Source organism: Artibeus jamaicensis, unplaced genomic scaffold (assembly GCF_021234435.1).
Source record: "Artibeus jamaicensis isolate MK-2021 breed Jamaican fruit bat unplaced genomic scaffold, CSHL_Jam_final contig_554, whole genome shotgun sequence".
NCBI classification, from domain to species: Eukaryota; Metazoa; Chordata; class Mammalia; order Chiroptera; family Phyllostomidae; genus Artibeus; species Artibeus jamaicensis.
The window spans coordinates 722,081-745,095 of NW_026521885.1; the positions used below are offsets into that span (position 1 = coordinate 722,081).

Below are 23,015 nucleotides of genomic sequence, written 5' to 3' on the forward strand. Positions count from 1 at the left end.
CTTGGAGACTTCAGACAAACAGGCCATTTGGTTGTAAACTCACCTGCAGTTAGTAGCATCTGTATGCTGAAAAGCTATGTTAGAAACAGTGCCGAAGTGGCTCACTAACCTAGCTGTGTCCTGCTTGCCCCCAGATGCCGATTCACCAAAATCTCAAGGAGCTGCTGGCCATCAGGGCGGAGCTACAGAAGAGGGTGGAGGACCTGCAGCGGGAGATGGCCACTCGAGCCTCGTCCCCCTCTGAGCGGGGCTCCTCACCTTCCCACTCAGTCACACCCGTGCACACCTCAGTCTGATGGGCTCCAGGGGCAGCAGTTCCAGGGAGTTCAGCCATCAAGGCCATCCTGCAGCTCCATGGGTCTCCCAGTGACTCAGGCAAGGGTCCTGCAACCTGTTCTGGCTGTAGCTTGTGATCTTGTCATTTAGGATTAGGCTTAGTGCCTCCACATCTGGATGGCCTTTCCAACCAGTGATCATGTGTGTGGCTAGCTGACAGCTCCCACTGTCACCTGTACTTTTTGTTTTCCAAACACCCCATTTCTCTCCTTTCTGGTTTCTCAGGGTGGCCATCTGTCCCACTGACCCTGTGACCCAACTTTCTATTGCTCAGGCAGCTTGGGAGAAGCCATAGTGAATGGAATGTAGTGCTTAGGATCAAGAAGGCCTCGTACCATTTCTTTCCTTCATTAAAACAAATGCCATTCACTTACAGACCATGTTGCCAGCCATGGGGCTGCTTTCAGCTCCTTGCTACAACTTGAAAACTGTTTTAAAATTAACTACCTGGGGGGAAAGACAGACCAGAGAATACTCTGTTCTAGAGTATTCTCTTGCAAGGGGACTCCTGTACCAATTACTGTTGTGTACATATAAGGTATTTTTTAAAAAACAAATATGCATTTATTTTCCTATGTCTTTTTTTTATGTTTAGACCAGTCACCCCAGGAGGTATCTCCAAACTGGACTGTGTAAGACATTATTTTCAAACAAAACTCATGCTTTTATGTGGTATATTTGAAATGCAGTTAGAATATGGTCATTTAAATGGTATTGTCTTCTGTCTTCACCTTAATTCTGGTACTTGCTTCCTGAGGTGGCCTAGACCATTGATGGCAATAGCAGCAGGTTCCCTTGGGATGGCTTTGCAGAGGGGAAACTGGGGACTCTGGCAGCTCTGAGCAGGTACTGGCTTTCCTACGGACTCTGTTAAGGAGCTGCCTGTCCACAGCTCCTGGTCTGACCTTGCAGCCTCCTGCTTCTTTGCTGCTGGCCATTTGTGTCAAAGTGAGTCAGCTCTCACCCCTTACCTGCCTGTATGAATATCCTTTTAACTTAGTTTACCCGTATGATAACATCAATATTTTAAAGCAGCCACTGTGCTGTGGCTTCCTTCAGTTGCCAAAAGTATAGCACGCACTTCCCTTGGTTTTCTCCTCTCAGAGACAACCTTCTCCAACCAGGTCTCTCCTCCCAGTTTTGCACCTTCACTCACTGACTTTGGGCTCTAGGCCCCTATCAGTATGGGCAGGAACTAATTTATGATCAACTGGTCCACCCACTAGTGCTAAAGCTCGGAGCTTCTCTGTGTGGTGTGTTACAGAATCTTGCACATTTGTGCCCACCCCAGCAGGCACACCCTCCCGCTGCTCTGCCAGTCAAAGGGACCCCCTTCCCTGCAAGAATTAAGCTTGCCTTTCAAATCAGGGGCCTCAGAAGCTCATAGGGTCAGATCCAAGTGTAACTGCATTGGAATATCCAGTTTGTTTCAAATTACTGGATGCTGTGCTAAGTCTTACATATTGACCTTATTTTTGAAAATATATTCTTAAAAAAGGTTTTTTACAGTCAAATAGAGAACAGATGTTTTTTCAACTTGGAACTTTCTGATTCTTACAGAAAATTATCTGGTATCTGTAGGGTATCAGAAGTACTTCTTCAAAGTAATTTGATCACTTAAAATGAATTCTCCGTTTTTATTAGCTGGGGATTTGTTTCTAAGTCACAGTTCAATTGCTACTAGTTTTTGACTTACGCTTCCAACATATCTGAAAGCTTATTTATAAATGGATAAATCGGATTATTCATTGATACACTGATTTCTTCTAAATGCAGACATTTGCCATTTTCCCCCTAGAAATATTCTTTAATGCCCCAGATGCACTAAGACTATTAAAACTGGTGAGGACTACATGAGCCTTGCGACAGAACCAGAGAAGCAGAGTGTGCTTATTCCTGTCTCAGCTAGTTTGGTGCTGGGGCAGGGTGGGGCCCTGGACTGGGCTGCCTCACACTCCTCTGTATGCTGGACCCTAGAAGGAGCCCTAGAAACTCCCATTCGATTTGAAAGCAGCAATACAGATCCTTTTCCTTTATATGTTCCTTGCAGAAAACGATTTCTAAAACAATTTAAAACATAGTTTTGTTACCTAAACAGTTCTTTGGGGGGGGGTATTTAAGTGTACTAGAATGTAAAACTTTGCGGTTCAGATTTTTAAAAACTGGTACAGTATCTTATTTGCCTCATCTGATGCACTATATTTCAATTGGTAATTAAAATGATGTTTGCTCTGTCATTCTTTTTATTTTAAGTATTTTGGTAGATTTTTCCCTTGGGGAAAATTAGCAACAGTAAACATTCAATTCATGTTATTTTATTATTTGCCAAGTGCAATATATGTAAAGTGCCTTTACATGATTTAATTCATCTACTAAATTGTAAGTGCAGTTTATCATAAGTCTTCGGTGTTTTGGCTGAAATGGGTAAGTACCTTGAGAAAACGTTAAGGACATGGGAAAGGACTGGAGACACCTGAGAGTCAGGTGTAGCGCTGAGGAGGCAGGGCTCTCTTTCCAGGCCATGAGTCCTAGAGTCTAAAACCCCGCAGACTTCTGAGAAGCCCCAAGGTCCCCACCCCAAGTCTACAGAAGGAATGCTGGCCTTCGGCAGGGGGGCTGTAGGGGCTTGGATGATAACACAGTGACCCTGCAGGTCACCATTCTTTAAAGGGCCTGGGTTCCCTGTCTCTCTCCACGGAGCAATTACTGCAGCTGTAGTCCCCAGCAGTGACATCCCAGTAGCAAGGCTGGGAGAGCCACTGTGCCAGGTCTCAGCTGGCCATGCAGAACCTCTGCATTGAAGTCATTTAGTGGGTTTGGGTTTGAAAACTTGGTCCTATTTTACTACAAGAACAAAAATGCCACCACATCAATGTGAAAACCCTCACACTGAAATTGTCTTTTTTTTTTTTCAGTTTTTAAGCCCAGCTGCGAGGTCATGACAAGGGCACACTTGATCCCAAACAGGCCATTCTGCACACAGCTGCAATGAGTGGCAGGGCACAGGGGTCTACCCCCTGCTCAGCTTTCTGTGGCTGAAAGCACTACACAGACCTTGCATACTACCTCCCTAGATACTGCCTTTCTTTGAAGAATGCAGAGTAATGAGTTTGAGAGTTGTGAGTCTGGGGCCTGCCTCTGTCATCCCCACTACCCCTGACATCAGACCTTAGCTCCTTGTACCCTGAGGAGGGCTGCCCCCTGGAAACCCTAAGCCTCCTTTCACATTCTAGAGAAATACACATGTGACTGGGGAGGATATGGAGGAGGGTTGGATCCATGTCATAAATTAAGAAACAAACAGCATCATTTGACAAAGGAAGTGACTTAAACGCCATCACAAGGCAATCAGCTGTTAGGCTCCATTTTGTTTAATGCAAAGACAAGACAGATTACAATTCACATTTAAATACAAGCACATAAAAAGTACCAGGGATTCTGAGATCAGTCTCGATTTCTTCTTCCTAGAGAACTGGTACTAACCCCCAGGTTGTCAAGGTAGTGGGCCTGGCACTGTTCTGTGGGTCTGACCCTGGAGGGTACCTCACCCCACAAAGATGCCATGTCTCCTTCCTCCATGTGCTCAGTTATTAACACTGCCCCCCACCACCACATTAAGCTGATACAGATTGGCTATTTTGAATTGACCCTTCTAATTCACTCACTTTATCTCCCCTGTCACCTAGGACAGGCCCATGCTGGCTCATGCAACTTTAAGTTAATCACACAGTTACAAGAGCCCTGTAGGCTTCTGCAGGTGTTAGTCCTCCCCAACCGCTGCTGCCCCAGGATGAGAGCTCTGCAAATGAGTAGCTGAGTGACCTTTCAGGCATGGCCAGACACTAGGAGCAGGTCTGGGCACCGGGCTGTGGGCATTCTGTAGAAGGCGCCCAGATAGCTAAGGGGGAATAAAATGGGTTTGCCAACTGAAGTCACTGCTGCTGAGAAGATGGCTTTGCAGAGTGTGTTGACTTCTCATCACCAGCTGAAGGATGGCAGGCTCTTTGCCATCACAAGCCTCAGGTTAAAGTTAAAGGGAACAGCTAGAGGCAGGTACCTGGCTTCTGGCCTCCCAGTGGAGAAGCCCAACCGCCTAGTACCAGTGCCATGCCTGGCCATGCCGGGACACACAGGCTACATCACTCCTCATACTACTCACTGTTGTGACATACTTCTCTATAAATGTCTACACTTCCTAGTGGCAGGGAGGAGAAATATTTTACCATAGGCAAGTGCTGCCCATATTTTTTATCCTTTAAAATGCTTCACAGGTCTTCGTACTCAGACCCCCTAATGTGATCCCTCCAACTCCTGCCTTCTCTGACTCCAGAGGTCATCCTGTCTACATGGCAACAAGCCACTGATGCAAAAATCCTTCATAGCTACCTCCTATTCAGTACTGGTCAGGGGAAGAGGCCATCAGCTCTTGCCATCCTCGGGAGGGACAAGCCCAGCAAAAGTGACAAAATCTAGCTACTGGGAGGGGCTGGAAACAGGCATATGTTACAGCCAATGCCTCCCCTGTTCAATCTCCTGGAGCACAGGGAGGTCAGATTTTTCTGCCTCCACAGTACCATGCAGAAGTGTATCCTCAGTGCTCCATGCCCCCCTCAAAGACACACACTCCTTCCTGGCTTGTCTGCAATGTACCCCCACACAAGAGAAGGCATTTTAGGACCTGCAGGCCTGCCCTGGGAATAGATCCAAAGGACAACACTGAACCACACCCTACAATTGATTACCACCCCAAGAGTATGTTTTTAAAGAAAGCACTAAAATGAAAACACAAGGCAGGCATTAGATAACCTAAGGGGCCTGTTCAGATTTGGACTGTTTTCTTAACAAGTTGGAGTTTCATCTCATCCCAGCACAGCAGACAAGGAGCTAACACAGCCTGTGGAATTTGTGAGGCCTCCCTTGCAGGGCAGAGGCACATGAACTTGTGTCCTTCTTGCTCACCTATATTATGCTTTCAGAACTGATTTTTGACACTGCAAAATGATTAGCAATAGATTGTGGCTTTAGACTCTAGGTCAGCCTTTGACAGCAGAACTCACAGGGACAGGACCATATGTGGGCCAAACAGGAAGCCAGCTTCACTCCAGCCCAAACCAGACAGCAGCAGGCCAGGTGAGGGGCCAGGGCCAAGTTCCAGTGTTTACCATAGTGAGCAGGCACCCAATGCTCATTCCTCATCAACAGGGCAGACAGAGTAGCTACAAACTTTCCAAGTCGGGTGTATGTCACTAAATCAGGCAAACATCCTTCCTCTCACCTCCCCTCCCCTCCTATCCCCCTCAAATATATTTCTGAGCAAGCAACAGCATGCTCTGACTTTGATGCTCATTCATGATGTCTGTTTGCTAGCAAAACAAACACAAGCAGGGTGGAGGGTGACACCTCCCCTGCCCGGGATAAAAAGCATTTCTAGTACATAAATGATTCCTAAAAACTAACATTGTCAGTCTACAGACTATACCCAGTCCCCTATGGAATCAGATGGGAATTAGACCTAAGAGTCATAGCTTCTACTTCTCCAGAGGATTCCTAAACTCTCAGGGCAGTCTATCATGGCATGCATGTTTGCACTTAAAGAAATGAAAACTTTCCACGTGGACCAGCTCTCTGGAAGCCCAGCAGTGAGCATCAAAGCTGGAACTGGAAAGGACCCAAATGACCCACCCGCCCCTATCCCCACCAGGGTGTTGTATGTGTGTAATGCCTAGTGTTCACTGGTTCTTTCATTACAGGAGTGCTAAGCACTGGGTACTAGCTAGCTAGGCTCCCCAGCAGCTCTCTGAGGTCACACCAAGGGCTGCCGGTCTCAGGGATCACACTATCCTGTGATCAGTCTCTTGTCCCCTAAGTATAAGCATTGTCTTGCCCTCCCTCAGCTTGGTCTCTGTCCCCAGCTCACTAAGGCCTGGGGCAGGCTGCCTTTGGGCAGTTGGTGACCCAGCAACTTCCAAGGCTGGATTTCAACACCAAGTCTCTTCAGGGTGCCCGTGGCACAGCAGGCACCCCACCCTGTGTGCAGGGCACAGAAATTAAACTCACAAACACCCAGAGCTCATCCAGAAAACATAGAATGAGAAGCCAGTGGTATCAAAGGAGTACAGCAGCTGCAGGTCCAAATGAAGTGAGCTTGGTCTTCCGTGGCAGCACCACTGTACACCCGCTGCTGGGAGGGGCCCTCAGATCCTGGGTGGCTGGGGCTGTGGTGGCTCAGAGGACTGTGGTGGCAGCTCTAAGTATTTCACTGGGAAGAGAAGATGCCTGTTAGAAGGGATTTCCATCCTGCAGAGAAGCCACAAATACACAAGTCAGCCCCTGCTGGGGATAATGATCTGGCTCTTTGTCTTTAAGGCTTGGGCAGCTCAGCCCGTCCTGGCCGCCCTCCCCTCTGGCACCCACTCTGTCCGCAGTCAGGACAATCCTGGGCCCCGGAGAGAAGGGAACTGGAAAGACACTGGGAACAGCTCAGCCTCCAATTCCTCATCTGCAACACAGAAATGCTCCTGATGGGGTGGCTGGGAGGATTGTTTTAAATAAAACACTTAACACAGTACCTGGTCTACAGAATGTGCTTATACAGTGGTGGCTAAGAGTTTTAAAAATGATTAGTGAGTGCTACTATACAGTCAGTTTTCCCATGTTTTAATCCATGGCTCTTTAATCCATTCGGTATATTACTGCCAAGCATCTCTCCTGAGCAACGTCATGGAGTACCCTGCCCTCCATTACACACCAGTGGGGCCTGTCCCCACTTCTGCTGCCATCTGGTCTAGGCACAAGATGTACCACACTCCCCTGTCTCCCTCTCTGCACCTACTCCAGCCTTTGCAGAGGAAAACTGCTGGGTTCTCCCTTTCACATAGCCTTTCCTGACCACCCCACTGGCATTCTGGGGCCATAGGTGGTATATGCCCTGAGAAATTGGCCACTCCAGGCCAGCAGCCTGACTTATGCAGGCTTCACTGCAGATGGTTCCTGCACCCAGAAAGGGCTTTATGAGTACAGAAGAGGGAGAGAGGAAGGGAAGGAAGGAAATGTAATAGGGTCCATGTTTTAACCAAGTTCCCTCTTGCCTTTGGCAGTTTGAAAATTGAAAATTGGAAAGTCCTGCTCTATCAGAATTTGTCTGGGAGTCATCTCTTTCCACTGCAGAGAGTATAGGGGCCTGGGGCTCATGCTCAAATGAGTCAGGAGCAGAACCTGAGCCCCGACAGTGCACTGAAGTCCTCAACACGTCACCAGCTGGTCTTGGCTGTGGGCCCAGTGTCCCTAGTGGCCAGCTGATCGGGGGCTAAGTGCAGGGACCTCAGGGCCCCCAAAAGCCCCTTGATCTGGCTGGAAATTCTAGAAACAGACACCTTAGTGCTTCCCGCTCTACTAGCACATTTCTGCTCAGTGTCAGGCTCACCAACTAGGAGACCTCCAGCAGGCACACTGACCAAGAAGTCCTCACCTTGGGGTTCTTCACACACAACAGCTTCCAGGTTCTCGTCCTTCACATAGTCTGCATTGAGACCCTCTGCAAATGGCAAAGGACAGAGTTAGTGACTGACACAGAACAAAAGGGTCTGCACCATGATTAATAAGCACTCCTGATCAAGCCCTCCATTACAGTTAAAAAAGCACAACTCCCTTATAGACTCAGATGCTGCATCTTGAGCCACCTGAATGTCCCTGCTGGGAAGAGTAGTTGTCTGGGAGTGTGCTGCCTTCCCATGAGTTCTTGTCATCATCCTCATTAATGATGACACAAGGCAAAGGTAGCTGACGGACACCCCAGCCCCACATGGCAGGTGCCACCACATGTGACACTGTGGGCCAGTCAGCAGCTCCGTTCAGCAGAGAAGGCACCCATGGCAGGGATTAGTGTCACCCATGGGTCTACATGCTGGCCCAGGGGCCAGGGAGGCAGAGTGGGAGCCAAGCACTACATGAGTAACTGATGGATGCTGAGTGGGGCGGGGCAGATGGCTGAGTAGGGCTCATTTTGGAGATGCCAACAAAGCTCCTACTAGTGTACGGCCTTCCCAGGCAACACCCACATGGAGAGGCCAACCGATGACTCTAGGCAGTGGGAATACCAGTGTCTCTGCCCCAGCATACAGGGCCCACAGCCCACCAATAGCTTCTCTGGTCTAGTTAGTAATTTGGGCTTTCTGCCCACACACTTCCTAGAGGGACTTGGGGACTCTGCTTGCCAGCAATCTGGCCACCGAGTAGCACATGCTGGACACAAGGACCATTACTCAGGCCTCAGATTAGACCCCAACCCTGCTGCTGCTTCGGGAGAATCAAGAGTCCCTGTCTTATCCTGGAATGAGTGGGAGAATGGAAATCTCATCAGAGCGCTGGGCTTGTGGGAAAATTGGGTCATGGTTACAACCCCAAATCAAATGAGTAGGCTCCAGTGTAAGTCATAAGTTACTCTGACCTTCTGGGCTACACATAGGCTCTCTGCTTAGAAAAGTACACTTGCCTGCCCTGATGCTTTCTGGGCTCAAGGCGGATACCAGATGGGCCCAGGAAAAATGTGAACATCAGTCATCTGCAGGTGTGACTGGCCCCCATATGGGTCAGGGCAAGTAACGGGTTTCAGGGAAGCTATTCCCAGCTAATAGGCAGGGTATGGGAAATGCACCCTGACCCCTGATCAATGCCCAGCTATCATCCTGGTATGAACTGTACCGGCTTGCCTGTGGGTAGCTATTCGGTTCCTCCTTGGAGATGACCACCAATGGGCATCTGAGTCCCAGGCAGGACACCCACCCCTCTCCCCTACACCCCTGAACCCAGTCACACACAGCCTAGGGAGAGAGAGCCTGGCAGGTGGCACCCTCCCATACAATCAGGGAAAGCTAAAGATGGTTGTGGTTGCAGCCAAGTTGGAGAGTGCCAGGGAAGCGGATGGGTGGAGAGCGGTGAGAAGTGGCAAGGGTAGCGGGATGAGGAAGGGTACAGTGAGGCATAGATGCCAAAGCAGAAGAGGAAAGTAAGTCAAAGCACACTGTTACCTTGACCTTCTGCTGCATCTGAAGGCAAGACATAAAGCTTAGGACCAAGAACTCAGGCCCAGGCAACAAAGCACATGGGCTTTCAGTGAGACACGCAGGCCCTTGGCACTGAGGGCAGGCACAGGGGAAACAGAGGGTTCTCAAAACCTGAACTCCTTTGATGGCAAAAAAAGGCTAGAAGCCCACGAGTGCCACAGGGGGCATAGCCCTCTGAGATGCCATGTGCCATCCCCTGAGGCTTCCTGATGTGCCCAGTACAGAGTGGTTTCTACTATGCCTTCCCTGATCTCCACACAGTGGTGGCTGACGTCACTCCGGGCAGAACCCCAGCAGAAAGGGCAGGGATGGGAGGTCCCGACCCTCACCTTCATGGTGGGCTTAGCTACCCCTCATCCGTGGGACAACTCCTAATTCCCAACCAGCCTAGGTGTGAGGCCCGCATTGGTGGATGAAGTGTATATAGTCCCGGCACATGCTGACAGTCTAGAGAGTGATGGGGACTGTGGTCACAGATGTGGAAATAAACCAACCCCAATCCTACTCCATGATCTCCACATCAGTTGGCAGAGGGTGCTGTGGCCACGCTCAAGGAGAGGCATCTAGTCAGGGCCCCTCAGGTTGGGAGGGCAGGAAGGCTTCATGTGATGGTAGCCAGGCCCAAAGAATGAGAGCAGCTAGGTGAGGAGAGGGGACAGCAAAGAGGATGCTGGACACAGCAGGGTACACTCAGGAAAGTGAGTATGGCTGTAGAGAAAGGATTCTGGGGCCGGGGTTGGGGAGGGGAACAAAAGGGAAGAGTTATGTTGGAGTGGAACCATGAAGTACTCTGGATGACAAGCTCAGGGCCTGGGCCATGACCTGGAGATCAGTGGGGAACATGGGAGGTCCCGGCAGAGTTGGCCCTGTGCATTTTAAGCAGGTCACTCTGGCTACTATGAGCAGGCAGAAGTGTAGAGGACACCAGAGCGGGCAGGAGGCTGATGTAACCATTCAGATGGAGGACTAGGAGATCTGGCCAAGGATAGGCAGGGGACATGGTGGTGTGATCCCAGAACAGAGGGCGCAGTCTCCAGGACTGGGGAACCACTAATGTGGGCTGGGGGGAACAGGAGGATCCAGTAGGACTGGAGGAATCTGTGAGGGGAGGCCAAAGAGATGGGGTAAAGACAACTTAAAAATTCTGAGAGAAATTTGGTAGTAAAGAGAGTGGATACAGAAGCAAGAGAGATCCTTTGATAGCATTTGTATGAGTGTGTCCAAGGGATTCAGGACAGTGCAGGTTGAGCAATGACGATGACATTATTAAGAGAGTAAAGGAGGAAACCAGGGGTAGGGGGGTTGGGGATAAAGACACAAGTGGAGGGGCTACCTACACAGGGGTCAGTGGATTTGGTGTGAATTCTCTGGCAGGGAGAAAAACCTTCCCTTAGACTGAATGGGGGGCTGGGGAGAGGCGTACTGGGCTCCCACTTAGGATCTGTGAGGTCAGTGGGTTCCATGAACTTCCTGGGAGCCACCATTAGCCCTGTAAGCCCACATGCCTCCCTGGCATATGCCACCCCACCAGCAGACCCTTACCCTGCTGCCTAGCACAGCAGCACCTCATCTCAAGGCTGCCTCACAGAAAGAGAGGTCACATTCATCCCCTCCAGCTTCGTTGCCACATGGCTTTCAGCTGTCATCAATACCCCCTCTTTTTGGTTTATTCTTTCTCAAATATATAAATTGCTCAACTCTGCATATGAAGGCCTTTATGTTCTTATATTTTATTTGGTTTCCCTGCTAATCTGATTTGCAAAACCTCACACCTCTTTGTTTAAGGAAACAAATGTGAAAATAATATCTTTTAATTTCACCTTAGTGCCCCCATAGAGACAAACAGATACAACCCAGACATCTCTTCTTTGATTTGGAAATCAATCTCTTTTCTCCACAGCTGCTCTGTGTTTCTACCTATTGGCACCCCTCTTGGATTCAGAGCTTCCCATCTGGAGTAAGCTCCTTCAATAATCATCTGAGCCTCTGTTTCCTCATCTATGAGATAAGGGTGCACATCATACCTACTGATTTGGGCTGTGGGAGTTCTCACTATTAGGGTAATGATGCTGTACTGGGTTGAATGGTGGCCCCCAAAAGATATGTCCACATCCTCATCTCTGGAACTTGTGGATCCTTCCTCGGAAAAGGGTCTTTGCAGATGTGATTAAGTTAAGGATCTCAAGAGGAGAGCATCCTGGATTATCCAGGTGTAACTTGCCCTTCATCTAATGACAAGTTACCTATAAGAGACATAATAGGACAGACACAGAGGGAAAAGCGATGTGAAGACAAAGGCGGAAATTGGAGTGATACAACCGTATGTCATGGCATGCCTAGGGCCGCCAGAACCTGGAAGAGGCAAGGAAGGATCCTTCCATAGAGTTTTAAGAAAACCAATCCTGACACATTGTTCTTGGACTTCTGGCCTCCATAACTGTGAGAGAATAAATTTCTGTTCTTTTAAGCCCCTCAGGTTTTTTTTTTTTTTTGGCCAGGTTTGTACTCCTCCTGACACTTCCTTGTTTATAGCACCCTACAGCCAAGCTTCTTAATCCTTGGCGATTTGACAGTATGTCAAGGAGGAAGACTATGAACAGTTGTGCAGGTTGTGCTCTGAAATGTGAATGGTGCCCCTTGGAGTAATGTGCACAGCCTGTGTATCTGTATGTGGTGGCCCTGGTCAAGAATGTTGTATAAGAAGTTCTGTACAAGATGGAGGCATTGGTAGAAAACCTTCACTTCCTCACACAACCAAAAGGAGGATAACAATCAATCTAAAATCAATAAACAACTAGAAGCAACAGAAATATCAAACAGCATGTAACTCTGACAACCAAGGAATTAAAAGAAAAATCAACCAGAACAACCAGAGGAGCAGCGCTGCAGCGCAGCAAAGAGGGTTTCCCTGCCTGGGTGAATACCTAATGCTCCACCCCCTTACAACTTATCAGCTGCTCCAAGACAAAGAAATATGGCCCAAATGAAAGAACACAGCAAAGCCTCAGAAAGAGAACTAAGTGATGAAGAGATAGCCAACCTATCTGATGGAGAATTTAAAGCCCTGGTAATGAAAATGCTCACAGATTTGACTGAGCTTGGTCAAAAAAATGAAAAAACAAATTCAAGATACCTAGAATGAAATAAAGCAAAAATACTCAGGGAACCAACAGTGACAGGAAGGAAACCAGGATTCAAAGCAATGATCTGGAACAAAAGAAAAAATAAACATCCAACTAGATCAAAATGAAGAAACAAGACATCAAAAAAGTGAAGAGACCTACAAACCTCTGGAACAACCTGAAATGTTCCAGTATCCGAATTATAGGGGTGCCAGAAGGAGAAGAGCAACAGCAAGACATTGAAAATTTATTTGAACGAATAATGAAGGTAAACTTCCCTAATGTGGCAAAGGAAATAGACTTCCAGGAAGTCTAGGAAGCCCAGAGAGTCCCAAAGAAGTTGGACCCAAAGAGGAACACACCAAGGCACATCATCATTACATTACCTAAGATTAAAGACAAGGAGAGAATCTTAAAAGCAGCAAGCGAAAAGGAAACAGTCACCTACAAAGGAGTTCCCATAAGGCTATCAGCTGATTTCTCAAAAGAAACCTTGCAGGCAAGAAGGGGCTGGAAAGAAGTATTTGAAGCCATGAAAGGAAAGGAACTACATCCAAGATGACTCTATCCAGCAAAGCTTTCATTTAGAATGGAAGGTCAAGATAAGGTCAAGTTAAAGGTGTTTGTCATCACCAAACCCTTCTTATATCAAACATTAAAGGGACTTATGTAAGAAAAAGAAGATAAAAAATATGAACAATAAAATGACAACAAACTCACAAGTATCAACAAATGAACCTAAAAGAAAAGAAAAACAATGAAAACAAAAACTAACCAAACAACCAGAACAGAAACAGAATCAGAGAAATGGACATCACACAGAGGGAGTTCAGTGGGAGGGGGAAGGGAGGAATAGGGGAGAAAGGGTACAGGGAAGAAGAAGCATAATTAGTAGGCATAAAATAGATGGGGAGAGGCCAAAATGATATAGGAAATAGAGGACTCAAAGAACTTATATGTACAACCCACAGACATGAGCTAAAAGTGGGGGGAATGCTGGAGGGCTGGGGGAGCAGGGCAGAGTGGGGATAAAGGGGGGAACATTAGGACAGCTGTAATAGCATAATCAATAAAAATACTTAAAAATAATGTTGTATAAGAGTAAAAGAAGCAAATATAATGGCCAGATGAAAAAAATAATTGGAGGTTTCAGCAATATCCATATTCAAAGTATTCTGGGAATCATGTTATTTTTCTGGGAAGTTCAGCTCCCAGCTAGAAGTAAGGGCAGAGGTCTAGAGGAAGAGTAGAAGAAACCTCACAGGGGATGATTCTAACTAAGCTTTAGGAAGTAGGAAATCTACTACTGACTCAAATTCTATCACGTGAACCAAAAATCATCAGTCTTAAAGTAGACACATACTCTCTGCAGACAGTGACACATAAGTGCTGTGCTTAGAAAACCAACAAGTGTGGTCTTTCTGTTCACCCCCAATAGCATTCCCACAGGGCTCCTGACATGATGTACGTGACGGCTTCTAGGAGAGGATCTCATTTGTAACACACCTTATAGACAGCCACAGCATAGAATGGAAGCATCCTAGCTTTTACAAATCTAGCATGTAAAGGAGGGGGCAAAACCACATTTATTGTCTCTCTTGCATTCCTACTCCTTTAAAACAAGTCATGATTCCATATATTTTAAGATTTTCTGGCTCACAGGGGAGGAGCTGGGGCACCAGGGCAGTGACTTCTTGGGATCCAAGAGGATGGGAAGGGTTGCCAAAATGAGTGGTCTTGCACAACAGTGCTGCTTGCTGTGTCTTAGTTATCCCCAGAGACTGCTGCCTTCTGCTCCAGAGGAAAATGGCAGCATAAGATGGAGCTGTTGACCCCAGGGCCTCTGAAAGCCCCAAATTACTTTAAGTGAAATCTGAGACCATATGGAAATCTCAGGGTCTGTCCTGTTCTAAGACAAGGAAACATCACAATGGCCACTGGGTTCTGCCCACAAGGAAATCTGGCTTCTGGAAATGGGAACCCTTGAAAGACCAAGATTAATGTGTCCAGCCCCATTCTCTCTTCTAGTTTGGTTTACACTTTAGTTTGGCATAAATCTGTCCCCAAGGATTTTCAAAAATGCTACTCTACCTCCCCCTCTCCCAGGAAGTCTTCTGTGGAGCTGCTCTCAGATAGGCTGTGGAATAGACCTGAAAGTCAATGTGCTCATGTCTCTGCCCCTTACCCTCGGAAAACCTTAACAATTTGTTAACACCCAGGAACGGGGGGAATAAAATTGCTATGGGCATAGGTACAAGCAGCCACAGGGTGGATCCACTTACGCTGAATACGGAAGCAGAATTTCTTCTGCTGGTAGGAGATGTAGCTGGAGACAGCACCAATCAGGGCCATGGCCAGGGCACTGGCCACACCAGCAATGGTTCCAGTCTCTGGCGACATTCCTGGTAAAAGGAGAGAGTGGAAGAAATGAGAAGACATAAGGTCAAGCCAATAGTACCACAAGGATTAGCTGAAACACTGAGCTAGTTTTGTTGCAATGCCCAGGACCCCCAAGCCAGTGTTGAGAGGTGTAGCCTTTTATATCGAAGGCCACCAAATAACATAGTGTCCCCTTGGATTTGCCAAATGCTTCTCATTTTTCTAAGTGTTTTCATTTTCAGCAGCTTAAAAGGGTGGACATGGAAATGGTGGAGTCCCTATTTAAGTGAGTTTCAGAGAGGTCTCTGGGTCTTAGTCCAGTGAACTTCCCATGGGGCCACCTCCCAGGGGGCCTTATTTTCATGCTTAATTCCTTTAAATGACTTTGTTCCTCTGCCGTTGGCCTCACAGTTTTCTAATGGAAACATTCAGGGGAAGCTAAGGAACACCAACTCTCAAATGAGAGTGGGCCAGGACTATATCTCCTTGTGGTTTTGAACAGAAACCTTGGGACACAAACCCACCAGTTTCAGGGTCATCGTTGCTGCTATACCGGCCATCACCTGGAGAAAGGACAAAAAATACATGGTGTCCATTGTGAGTCCATGACCATCTAGTTCTGGGTTAGGAAAGACAGCCCCTTCCCAACTCCCTGACCCTTGTGATTACTCTCTGCATAAGCCCAAGCCAGTAACCCCTGTGCCCCCACCATGTGAGCTTCTACCCAACTGAAGCAAGTTCTGCTTCCTTATGGTGGTCACTTTCAAAGCCCAGGCTGCCAGGTGGGACTTTTTATTTTCAAAATGATAGCAGCTGTGCACTGAGCACTTGTTATATCCCTGCTCTTTGTGTACAATATTCCATTGATGCTCTTTGCAATCCAGTGAAGCAGGTCATCTAGCATCCCCATCTTACAGAGGAGGGATCAGAAGCTTACGGACTTGCCAGCAGGTGGCTGAGCTGGGCTCATGCCAGGTGAGCCTGACTCTGAATGAAAACAGTATCTGTGTTCCATGCATCTAGTACCTTCTGTAAGACATATTTATTCATTATCTGATTATAGGAACATGCTTATGTAAAATTTTGTTTTTAAAAAGGTGAAAGGGTCTATAGCCATACCACCCTGGACGTGCCCGATCTCGTCTAAAAAGGTGAAAGGCCTAGCATAAATATTATTCATAATCCTGCCAGTCAACTAGATTTATGGTTAATATTTCAATTTACTTTCTTCCTGTACCTAATGCTTTACTTGCTTTTCTTCAAATCCAGATGTTTCTCTTCATGGAACTTAGATACATATACAGCATCCTTATAATATGCTACAGGATTAAATCTTAAGAGTTTTTAAGGGCTTCTATTTCCAGTTTAACTTAGACTTGGAGTTGTTCTTGGAACATACACAAATGAAGGTGGACAATCCTTCACCCAGGATTTTGAAATTCAAAAGTTACTGAAATATCCGATGGAGAAGATATCAGTGGTTGACAGGAGTTTGGGAGAGCAGAGAGGGAAGGAACTGGCTGTGGTTATAAAAGCAAAACAGGCAGAATCCTTGTGGTGACAGAGCTATCCTTTATCTTGACTATGGTAGTGGTCACAAGAATCTATACAAGTGATAAAATTTCATAGAACTAAGCACACACATGCACATACACACACTTCCCCAGACAGCAGGTCTGACAAGCAAGTGGTGCCATTGCAGCACATTAATTGGCCTTGAGCACTCCTTTCACATTGCCTTCTTCTTCTCAGGGCATAATGCTCATTAATGGAGGGGAGACTGTTGACAAAGCTCAGGATCCTTAGGGGAAACTATCCTGTGATGTTGGAGGCAATAAACTCTGACATTTCCTTCACAGATAAGAGTCTGGAAAGAGTCTAGGGGAATATAGGTACCTGGATGGTAACAAATGTTCACCCCCTGGTAAGGGATGTTGGTAATGGGGAGGCTGTGGGTGTGAGGGAGCAGAGGGGATATAGGAACTCTCTACATTCTGATCAATTTTACCATGAACCTAAAAGTGCTCTAAAATAGTTTCTTTAAAAAAAAAAAGTCTGGGGGAGAGGAGTTCCAGCCATGATGGAGGAGTACGTAGAAACCCTTCACTTCCTCGCACAACAAAAGGAGGATAACCACCAATCTAAAATCAATAAACAACCATAATCACCATAAAATCAGACAGCATGGAACTCCGACAACCAAGGAATTAAAGAAAAAATCAACCAGAACAACCAGACCATAAGGCAGAACGCAGGGGCTGACTCAAAAAAACTGTGGTGAGGTGGCTGGGAGGTGGGGTTGACTGCAGAGCTCAACAGAGCTGTGTGGAAGGGACTGACTTAAGGGGAAAACTGAGATGCAGAGCTGACTGTGGACTATGGCTGGGGTTGCCTCAGTAGGAGATACTTCCAGTCTGACATGAGAGTGTGTCCGAAAGTGCACTACAGAAGAGCATGAGAGCTGTACTGTTCCCTCTCTGTCCCCTCCCACACAGGCAATGTAGCAAATAGGGTTACCCTGTCTGGGTGAATACCTAAGGCCCCACTCCCTTATAACCTATCAGCTGTGCCAAGACAAAGAAATATAGCCCAAATGAAAGAACACAGCAGAGCCTCAGAAAGACACCTAAATGATGAGACTGCCAACATATCTGATGGAGAATTTAAAGCCCTGGTAATAAAAATGTTCACAGAACTGGTTGAGCTTGGTCAAAAAAATGAAAGAACAAGTGAAAGATACCCAAAATGAAATAAAGCAAAATATTCAGGGAACCAACAATGACAGGAAGGAAACCAGGATTCAAAGCAATGATCTGGAACAAAAGAAAAAATGAACATCCAACTGGATCAAAATGAAGAAACAACAACCCCCCAAAATGAAGAGGCTGAGGACTCTCTGGGACAACCTGAAACATTCCAATATCCGAATTATAGGGGTGCCAGAAGGAGAAGAGCAACAGCAAGACATTGAAAATTTATTTGAACGAATAATGAAGGAAAACTTCCCCAATGTGGCAAAGGAAACAGACTTCCAGAAAGTCCAGGAAGCCCAGAGAGTCCCAAAGAAGTTGGACCCAAGAAGGAACACACCAAGGCACATCATCATTAAGTTACCCAAGATTAAAGATAAGGAGAGAATCTTAAAAGCAGCAAGAAAAAAGGAGACAGTCACCTACAAAGTAGTTCCCATAGGGCTATCAGCTGATTTTTCAAAAGAAACCTTGCAGGCAGGTAGAAGGGGCAGGAAAGGACCTACATCCAAGATAACTTTATCCAGCAAAGCTTTCATTTAGAATGGAAGGGCAGATCACGTACTTCCCAGATAAGGTCAAGTTAAAGGAGTTCATCACCACCAAGCCCTTATTATATGAAATGTTAAAGGGACTTATCTAAGAAGAAGAAAAGAAATATGAACAATAAAATGACAACAAACTCACAAGTATCAACAAATGAACCTAAAAGAAAAGAAAAACAATGAAAACAAAAACTAACCAAACAACCAGAACAGAAACAGAATCAGAGAAATGGACATCACACAGAGGGAGTTCAGTGGGGAGGGGGAAGGGAGGAATAGGGGAGAAAAGGTACAGGGAAGAAGAAGCATAATTAGTAGGCATAAAATAGATGGGGAGAGGCTAAAAATGATGTAGGAAATAGAGGACTCAAAGAACTTATATGTACAACCCACAGACATGAGCTAAAAGTGGGGGGAATGCTGGAGGGCTGGGGGAGCAGGGCAGAGTGGAGATAAGGGGGGAAAATTGGGAAAACTAATAGCAGAATCAATAAAAATACTTTAAAAAAGAGTCTGGGGGAGAATATAAGGTTTGTTATATTCCCAATTGGGGCTAAACCCTTTGGTTAAATGCATTTTATAAAAATTCACGATTGTACATGAATGGTTATTTACAAATCAAGAAGCACCAGCATTTTAAAGAACATGATCACTGCTGTTGCCCTGTGCATTAACATGTCAGCAGTGAGGCCACTTGTGAGGGCTTGGAGTCCAACTGTGCATGCCCATCTGTGCCCTCCCTGCCCTGCTGTGCTAGAGGATCAAGGATCCCACAGGCCACGCCACTCACCCTGGGCTTGGTGAAGGGAGGGCAGTGCAGTCTGTAGTTGCATGAGGAGTCTGGAGTGGGAAGCTGGGGAGAAAGGTGGGGGGAAATGGCTGCTGGGTTCTCAGTGCTAGGATATAACACCACAGTGAAGCAGCCATTTTTCTTGAGAAGAGCAAGCCCCTCCCACGTGAAAAACAATCACCTCACCTGTGAAAAACTGTATGCCAGATCCTCTGAAAGCCTCCTACCCCTCTTCTCTGGAATCCAGCTCACCCCACCCTGTGTCCTTTTTTTAAAAAAAAAATCTTTCTTTCTTACTTTCCCCCAACCTGAGTCTTACCCCTGCAGAGGAGACAGCAATATAGACAGACTCAGGGGTGTTGAGACTGGCTTTAGGATATAGCCATTCCATACACTTTCCCAGGAACCAGACTGGAACTTCCCTCTCACAAGAGAGCCTAGAAATATCCTCTAGGTTTCCAGCAGACCCAAACTTTGTGATCTGGAGGCCCCACCCACTATCTTACTAGGGGCTTCGCCCTCCTGGGGTCAAAAAATAACCTGGTAAAAACTCAGACATGTGACAGGGACATGAGGAAATATACCCACCATCTTTCCTTAAATGTGAATGGCACCTCCCACAGGAGATCCAGAGGTCCCATCCTCCGAATTCCACCAAAAGTCCCCTCAGAAACAGACAGGTCAGTGGTTAGACTAAGACTAACAGCAAGACTGCAGGTAGAGGCAGGTGGAGGTGGTTACTGTAGTGCCTTTGGCCATTAGTCCACCCAATCCTGAGCCCTGTGCTGATAAAAAAGCCAGCCTTACAGAACAGTGAGGTCCATTATGGATGCAGCCAAGCCTGAAGGAGACAGACATAAATTGTGGATCACTTGTAGTTTCTAACAGATTGTGGAGAGCTACACTGGAAAGCATCTCACATTGGCTTGCACGAGCTGCAGACATCACGGTTTTTCATTCTTTTCTTTTCATGTAGCTTTTTATTATTTTTCTTCAATTTAAAAAATTATTTTCCCTATTTTTTCTTTCAAATCTCATATTTCACTCTTCCCTTTCATCACTCTATTTTGCCTTCTTCCTTCCTGTTCTTATATATTTTCCATTTCCTTGTTTGTTTATGGTGATTTCCTGTTTCTGTTCCTTACTCTTATTGATTCTCCTCACTATCTTCTCATAATAATTATGTTTCTTTTGTCTTATCATATTCTTGGTTTTCCTATAATCTATTTCTCTTTCGCTTTTTTAATTCTTCGTTCTCTTATCATTGATTTTGCGCTGTTGTTGGGGTTTCTTTTGCTGGTGTGGGTTTTGTTTTCTGTGTTGTTTTGCTTTGTTCTGTCAGCACCTGAACAACAGCCTACAAGACATGGTAGGGGTTGAGACTCTCAGAAAGGCAGCCAAAGGGGAGAACCTACAAACGAATGGACCAACAGCAATCAAGACCACAAAACAATAAGAGAGCCCACATATACTGCAAAAATGGCATCCCTAGAGCATCCACCACAGGAGGTCAAGGTCAAGGAGGTCTTATGCACCATCGAGTTCCATAAGAGTTCTACCACAGAAGGCCACCCCATGAAGACAGAGAGCCAAACCAGATCTAATGTGCAGAAACAAACAAAAAGAGTCAGCTAAAATGGGCAGGCAAAAAATAACCCCCAAACAAAAGAAAGGCAGGAATACCAAAAAAAGAACTAATTGAATTTAAGGCAAGCAATTTATCAGACACAGAATTCAAAGTGATGGTTATAAAGATGCTCAAGGAATGTAGTGAGAACTACAAGGAACTTAGTGGGAACTACAGGGTTGGCCAAAAAGGTTGTTTGTTTCTGGAACGTGGCTCTAGTAGTGCTTAGTTGTCTTTAACTTCATTCAAAATAATTTTGTTACACTGTACTGTGACAGCTGACATACCAGTGTGCATTTTTAAAAAACTTATCAAAATTGGAGAATTTTTGTGTAGCCATTTTAATACTGAAGATGGAAGAAAATAAGCAACATTTTTAGTATATCATGCTTTATTATTTCAAGAAAGGTAAAAACACAATGGAAGTGCAAAAAAAGAATTGTGCAGTGTATGGAGAAGGTGCTGTGACTGACTGAATGTACAAAATTTTATGCTAGAGATTTCTCAATGGACAATGTTCTACAGCTGAGTAGACCAATAGAAGTTGATAGTGATTAAATTGAGATATTAGCTGAGAACAATCAACATTACACTACACAGGAGATAACCAACATACTCAAAATATCCAAATCAATAAAGTTATAGGTGAAAATGAAAAATATGTCTTTTATTTATGGAAAAAACTAAATGGACTTTTTGGCCAACCCAACACATCAGTAAGAAAAAGAACATAGAAACCATAAATAGGAACCAGTTGGAAAGGAAGAATGCAATATCTGAAATGAAGGATATACTGGAATGAATTAAAAGCAGGCTAGATGAAGCAGGGGATTGAATAAGTGATTTGGAATACAAGATAGGAAAAAACACCCAATCACAGCAACAAAATGCAAAAAGATTTAAAAAGAACAAGGATGGGTTAAGGGAACTTTGGGACAACATGAAACATAACAATATCCACACCACAGGGATACCAGAAGGAGAAGAAAGTGAGCAAGGGTTAGAAACCCTGTTTGAAAAAATAATGACAGAAAACTTCCCTAGCCAGGTGAAGGAAAAAGTCACACAAGTTCAGGAAGCATAGAGTTCTAATTAAGACAAACCCAAAGAGATCCACACCAAGAAATCATAATTAAAATGGCAAGGTTTAAAGACACAGAAAATCTTAAAGGCAGCAAGAGAGAAATAGTCAGTTACTTACAAAGGGAGCTCCAATCAAACTTCCAGCTGATTTCTCAATAGAAACATTTCAAGCCAGAAGGGAATGGCGAGAAATATTCCAAGTAATGAAAAGCAAGAACCTGCAACCAAGACTACTCTATCCAGCAAGGCTATCATTTAAAATTGAAGGTGAAACAAAGAGCTTCCCAGAACAAAAAAAGATAAAAAAGCTAAAGGAGTTCATTAACACCAAATCAGCACTGCAAGGGGTTTAAAGGGATTGCTTTAAGAAGAAAAAGAAACAGAGGAACATAGGTATAAAGAAAAAATGGCAATGAACAAGTACTATCAATAATGACCTTAAGGACTTCCAGCCAAGATGGAGGCATAGGTAGGCACACTGTGCCTCCTTGCACAACCAAAAGAAGGACAACAACAATTTGAAAACAAAAACAACCAGAACTGACAGAAAATCAAACTGTATGGAAGTCCAACAACCAAGGAGTTAAAGAAGACACATTCATCCAGACCAGTAGGAGGGGTAGAGATGGGCAGCGGGGGCATTGAGGACTTGTGGCAAGGCAGTGGCTGGTGGACACGGTGAGGCAGTGGATTGTGGAGATGGGCATGCAAGGTTGCTGCTGGCCAGCAAGGCAGCAGCAGGTGGACCCAGCAAGGCAGGAGATTGCAGACTGGGTGGTGCCACATTCGTGTACAGATAAACCGGGAGAAACAACTGGAGAGCGGGACAGACTGTGCAACCCAAGGTCCCAGCACAAGAAAAAAAGCCTCAAATCACCGACTGAAAACTCCTGCGGGAGTGGAGGTGGCAGTGGGAGAAACTCCCTGCCTGACAGGAGAGTTCACTGGGGAGAGCCACAGGGTCCTAGAATGTACACAAACCCACCCACATGGGAATCAGCACCAGAAGGACCCAAATTGCTTGTGGGAAGCAGAGGAAGTGACTGAAATCCGGCAGAGAGTAGAGTAAGTGCCATTGTTCCCCCTCGGACCCCTGCTCAACATACAGCACCACAACATAGCAATGCGGGTTACCCTGCCAGGGTGAATACCTAAGGCTTCACCCCTCACTATGTAACAGGTGCATCAAGGCCAAAAAAAAAAAAAAAGGTACAAACAAAAGAACAGATCAAAACTCCAGAAAAAAATACAACTAAGCAAAGAAGACATAGCCAACCTATCAGATGCACAGTTCAAAACACTGGTAATCACGATGTTGACA

General features: G+C 45.8%; 2 protein-coding genes across 12 annotated transcripts in view; one reads left to right on the forward strand and one right to left on the reverse strand.

Annotated features, from left to right (window-relative positions):
• MTMR1 (myotubularin related protein 1) overlaps nucleotides 1–2,573 on the forward strand; it is a 91,942-nt gene extending 89,369 nt beyond the window's left edge. For all 10 annotated transcript variants that reach the window (XM_037153393.2, XM_037153390.2, XM_037153392.2 and 7 more), the window contains one exon: nucleotides 135–2,573. In XM_037153393.2, the coding sequence (XP_037009288.1) occupies nucleotides 135–296 (162 nt within the window). In that variant the 3' untranslated portion in view covers nucleotides 297–2,573. The remainder of the gene's footprint in view (nucleotides 1–134) is intronic.
• A 1,111-nt stretch (nucleotides 2,574–3,684) lies between these two features.
• Nucleotides 3,685–23,015, reverse strand: part of CD99L2 (CD99 molecule like 2) — a 119,955-nt gene continuing 100,624 nt past the window's right edge. Inside the window, exons 6-9 of one of the 2 annotated variants that reach the window (XM_053670221.1) lie at nucleotides 15,424–15,462; nucleotides 14,803–14,922; nucleotides 7,805–7,870; nucleotides 3,685–6,595 (exon numbers count right to left, since the gene is read on the reverse strand). In XM_053670221.1, the coding sequence (XP_053526196.1) occupies nucleotides 6,531–6,595; nucleotides 7,805–7,870; nucleotides 14,803–14,922; nucleotides 15,424–15,462 (290 nt within the window). In that variant the 3' untranslated portion in view covers nucleotides 3,685–6,530. The remainder of the gene's footprint in view (nucleotides 6,596–7,804; nucleotides 7,871–14,802; nucleotides 14,923–15,423; nucleotides 15,463–23,015) is intronic. The other variant, XM_053670222.1, reaches the window with a different exon arrangement.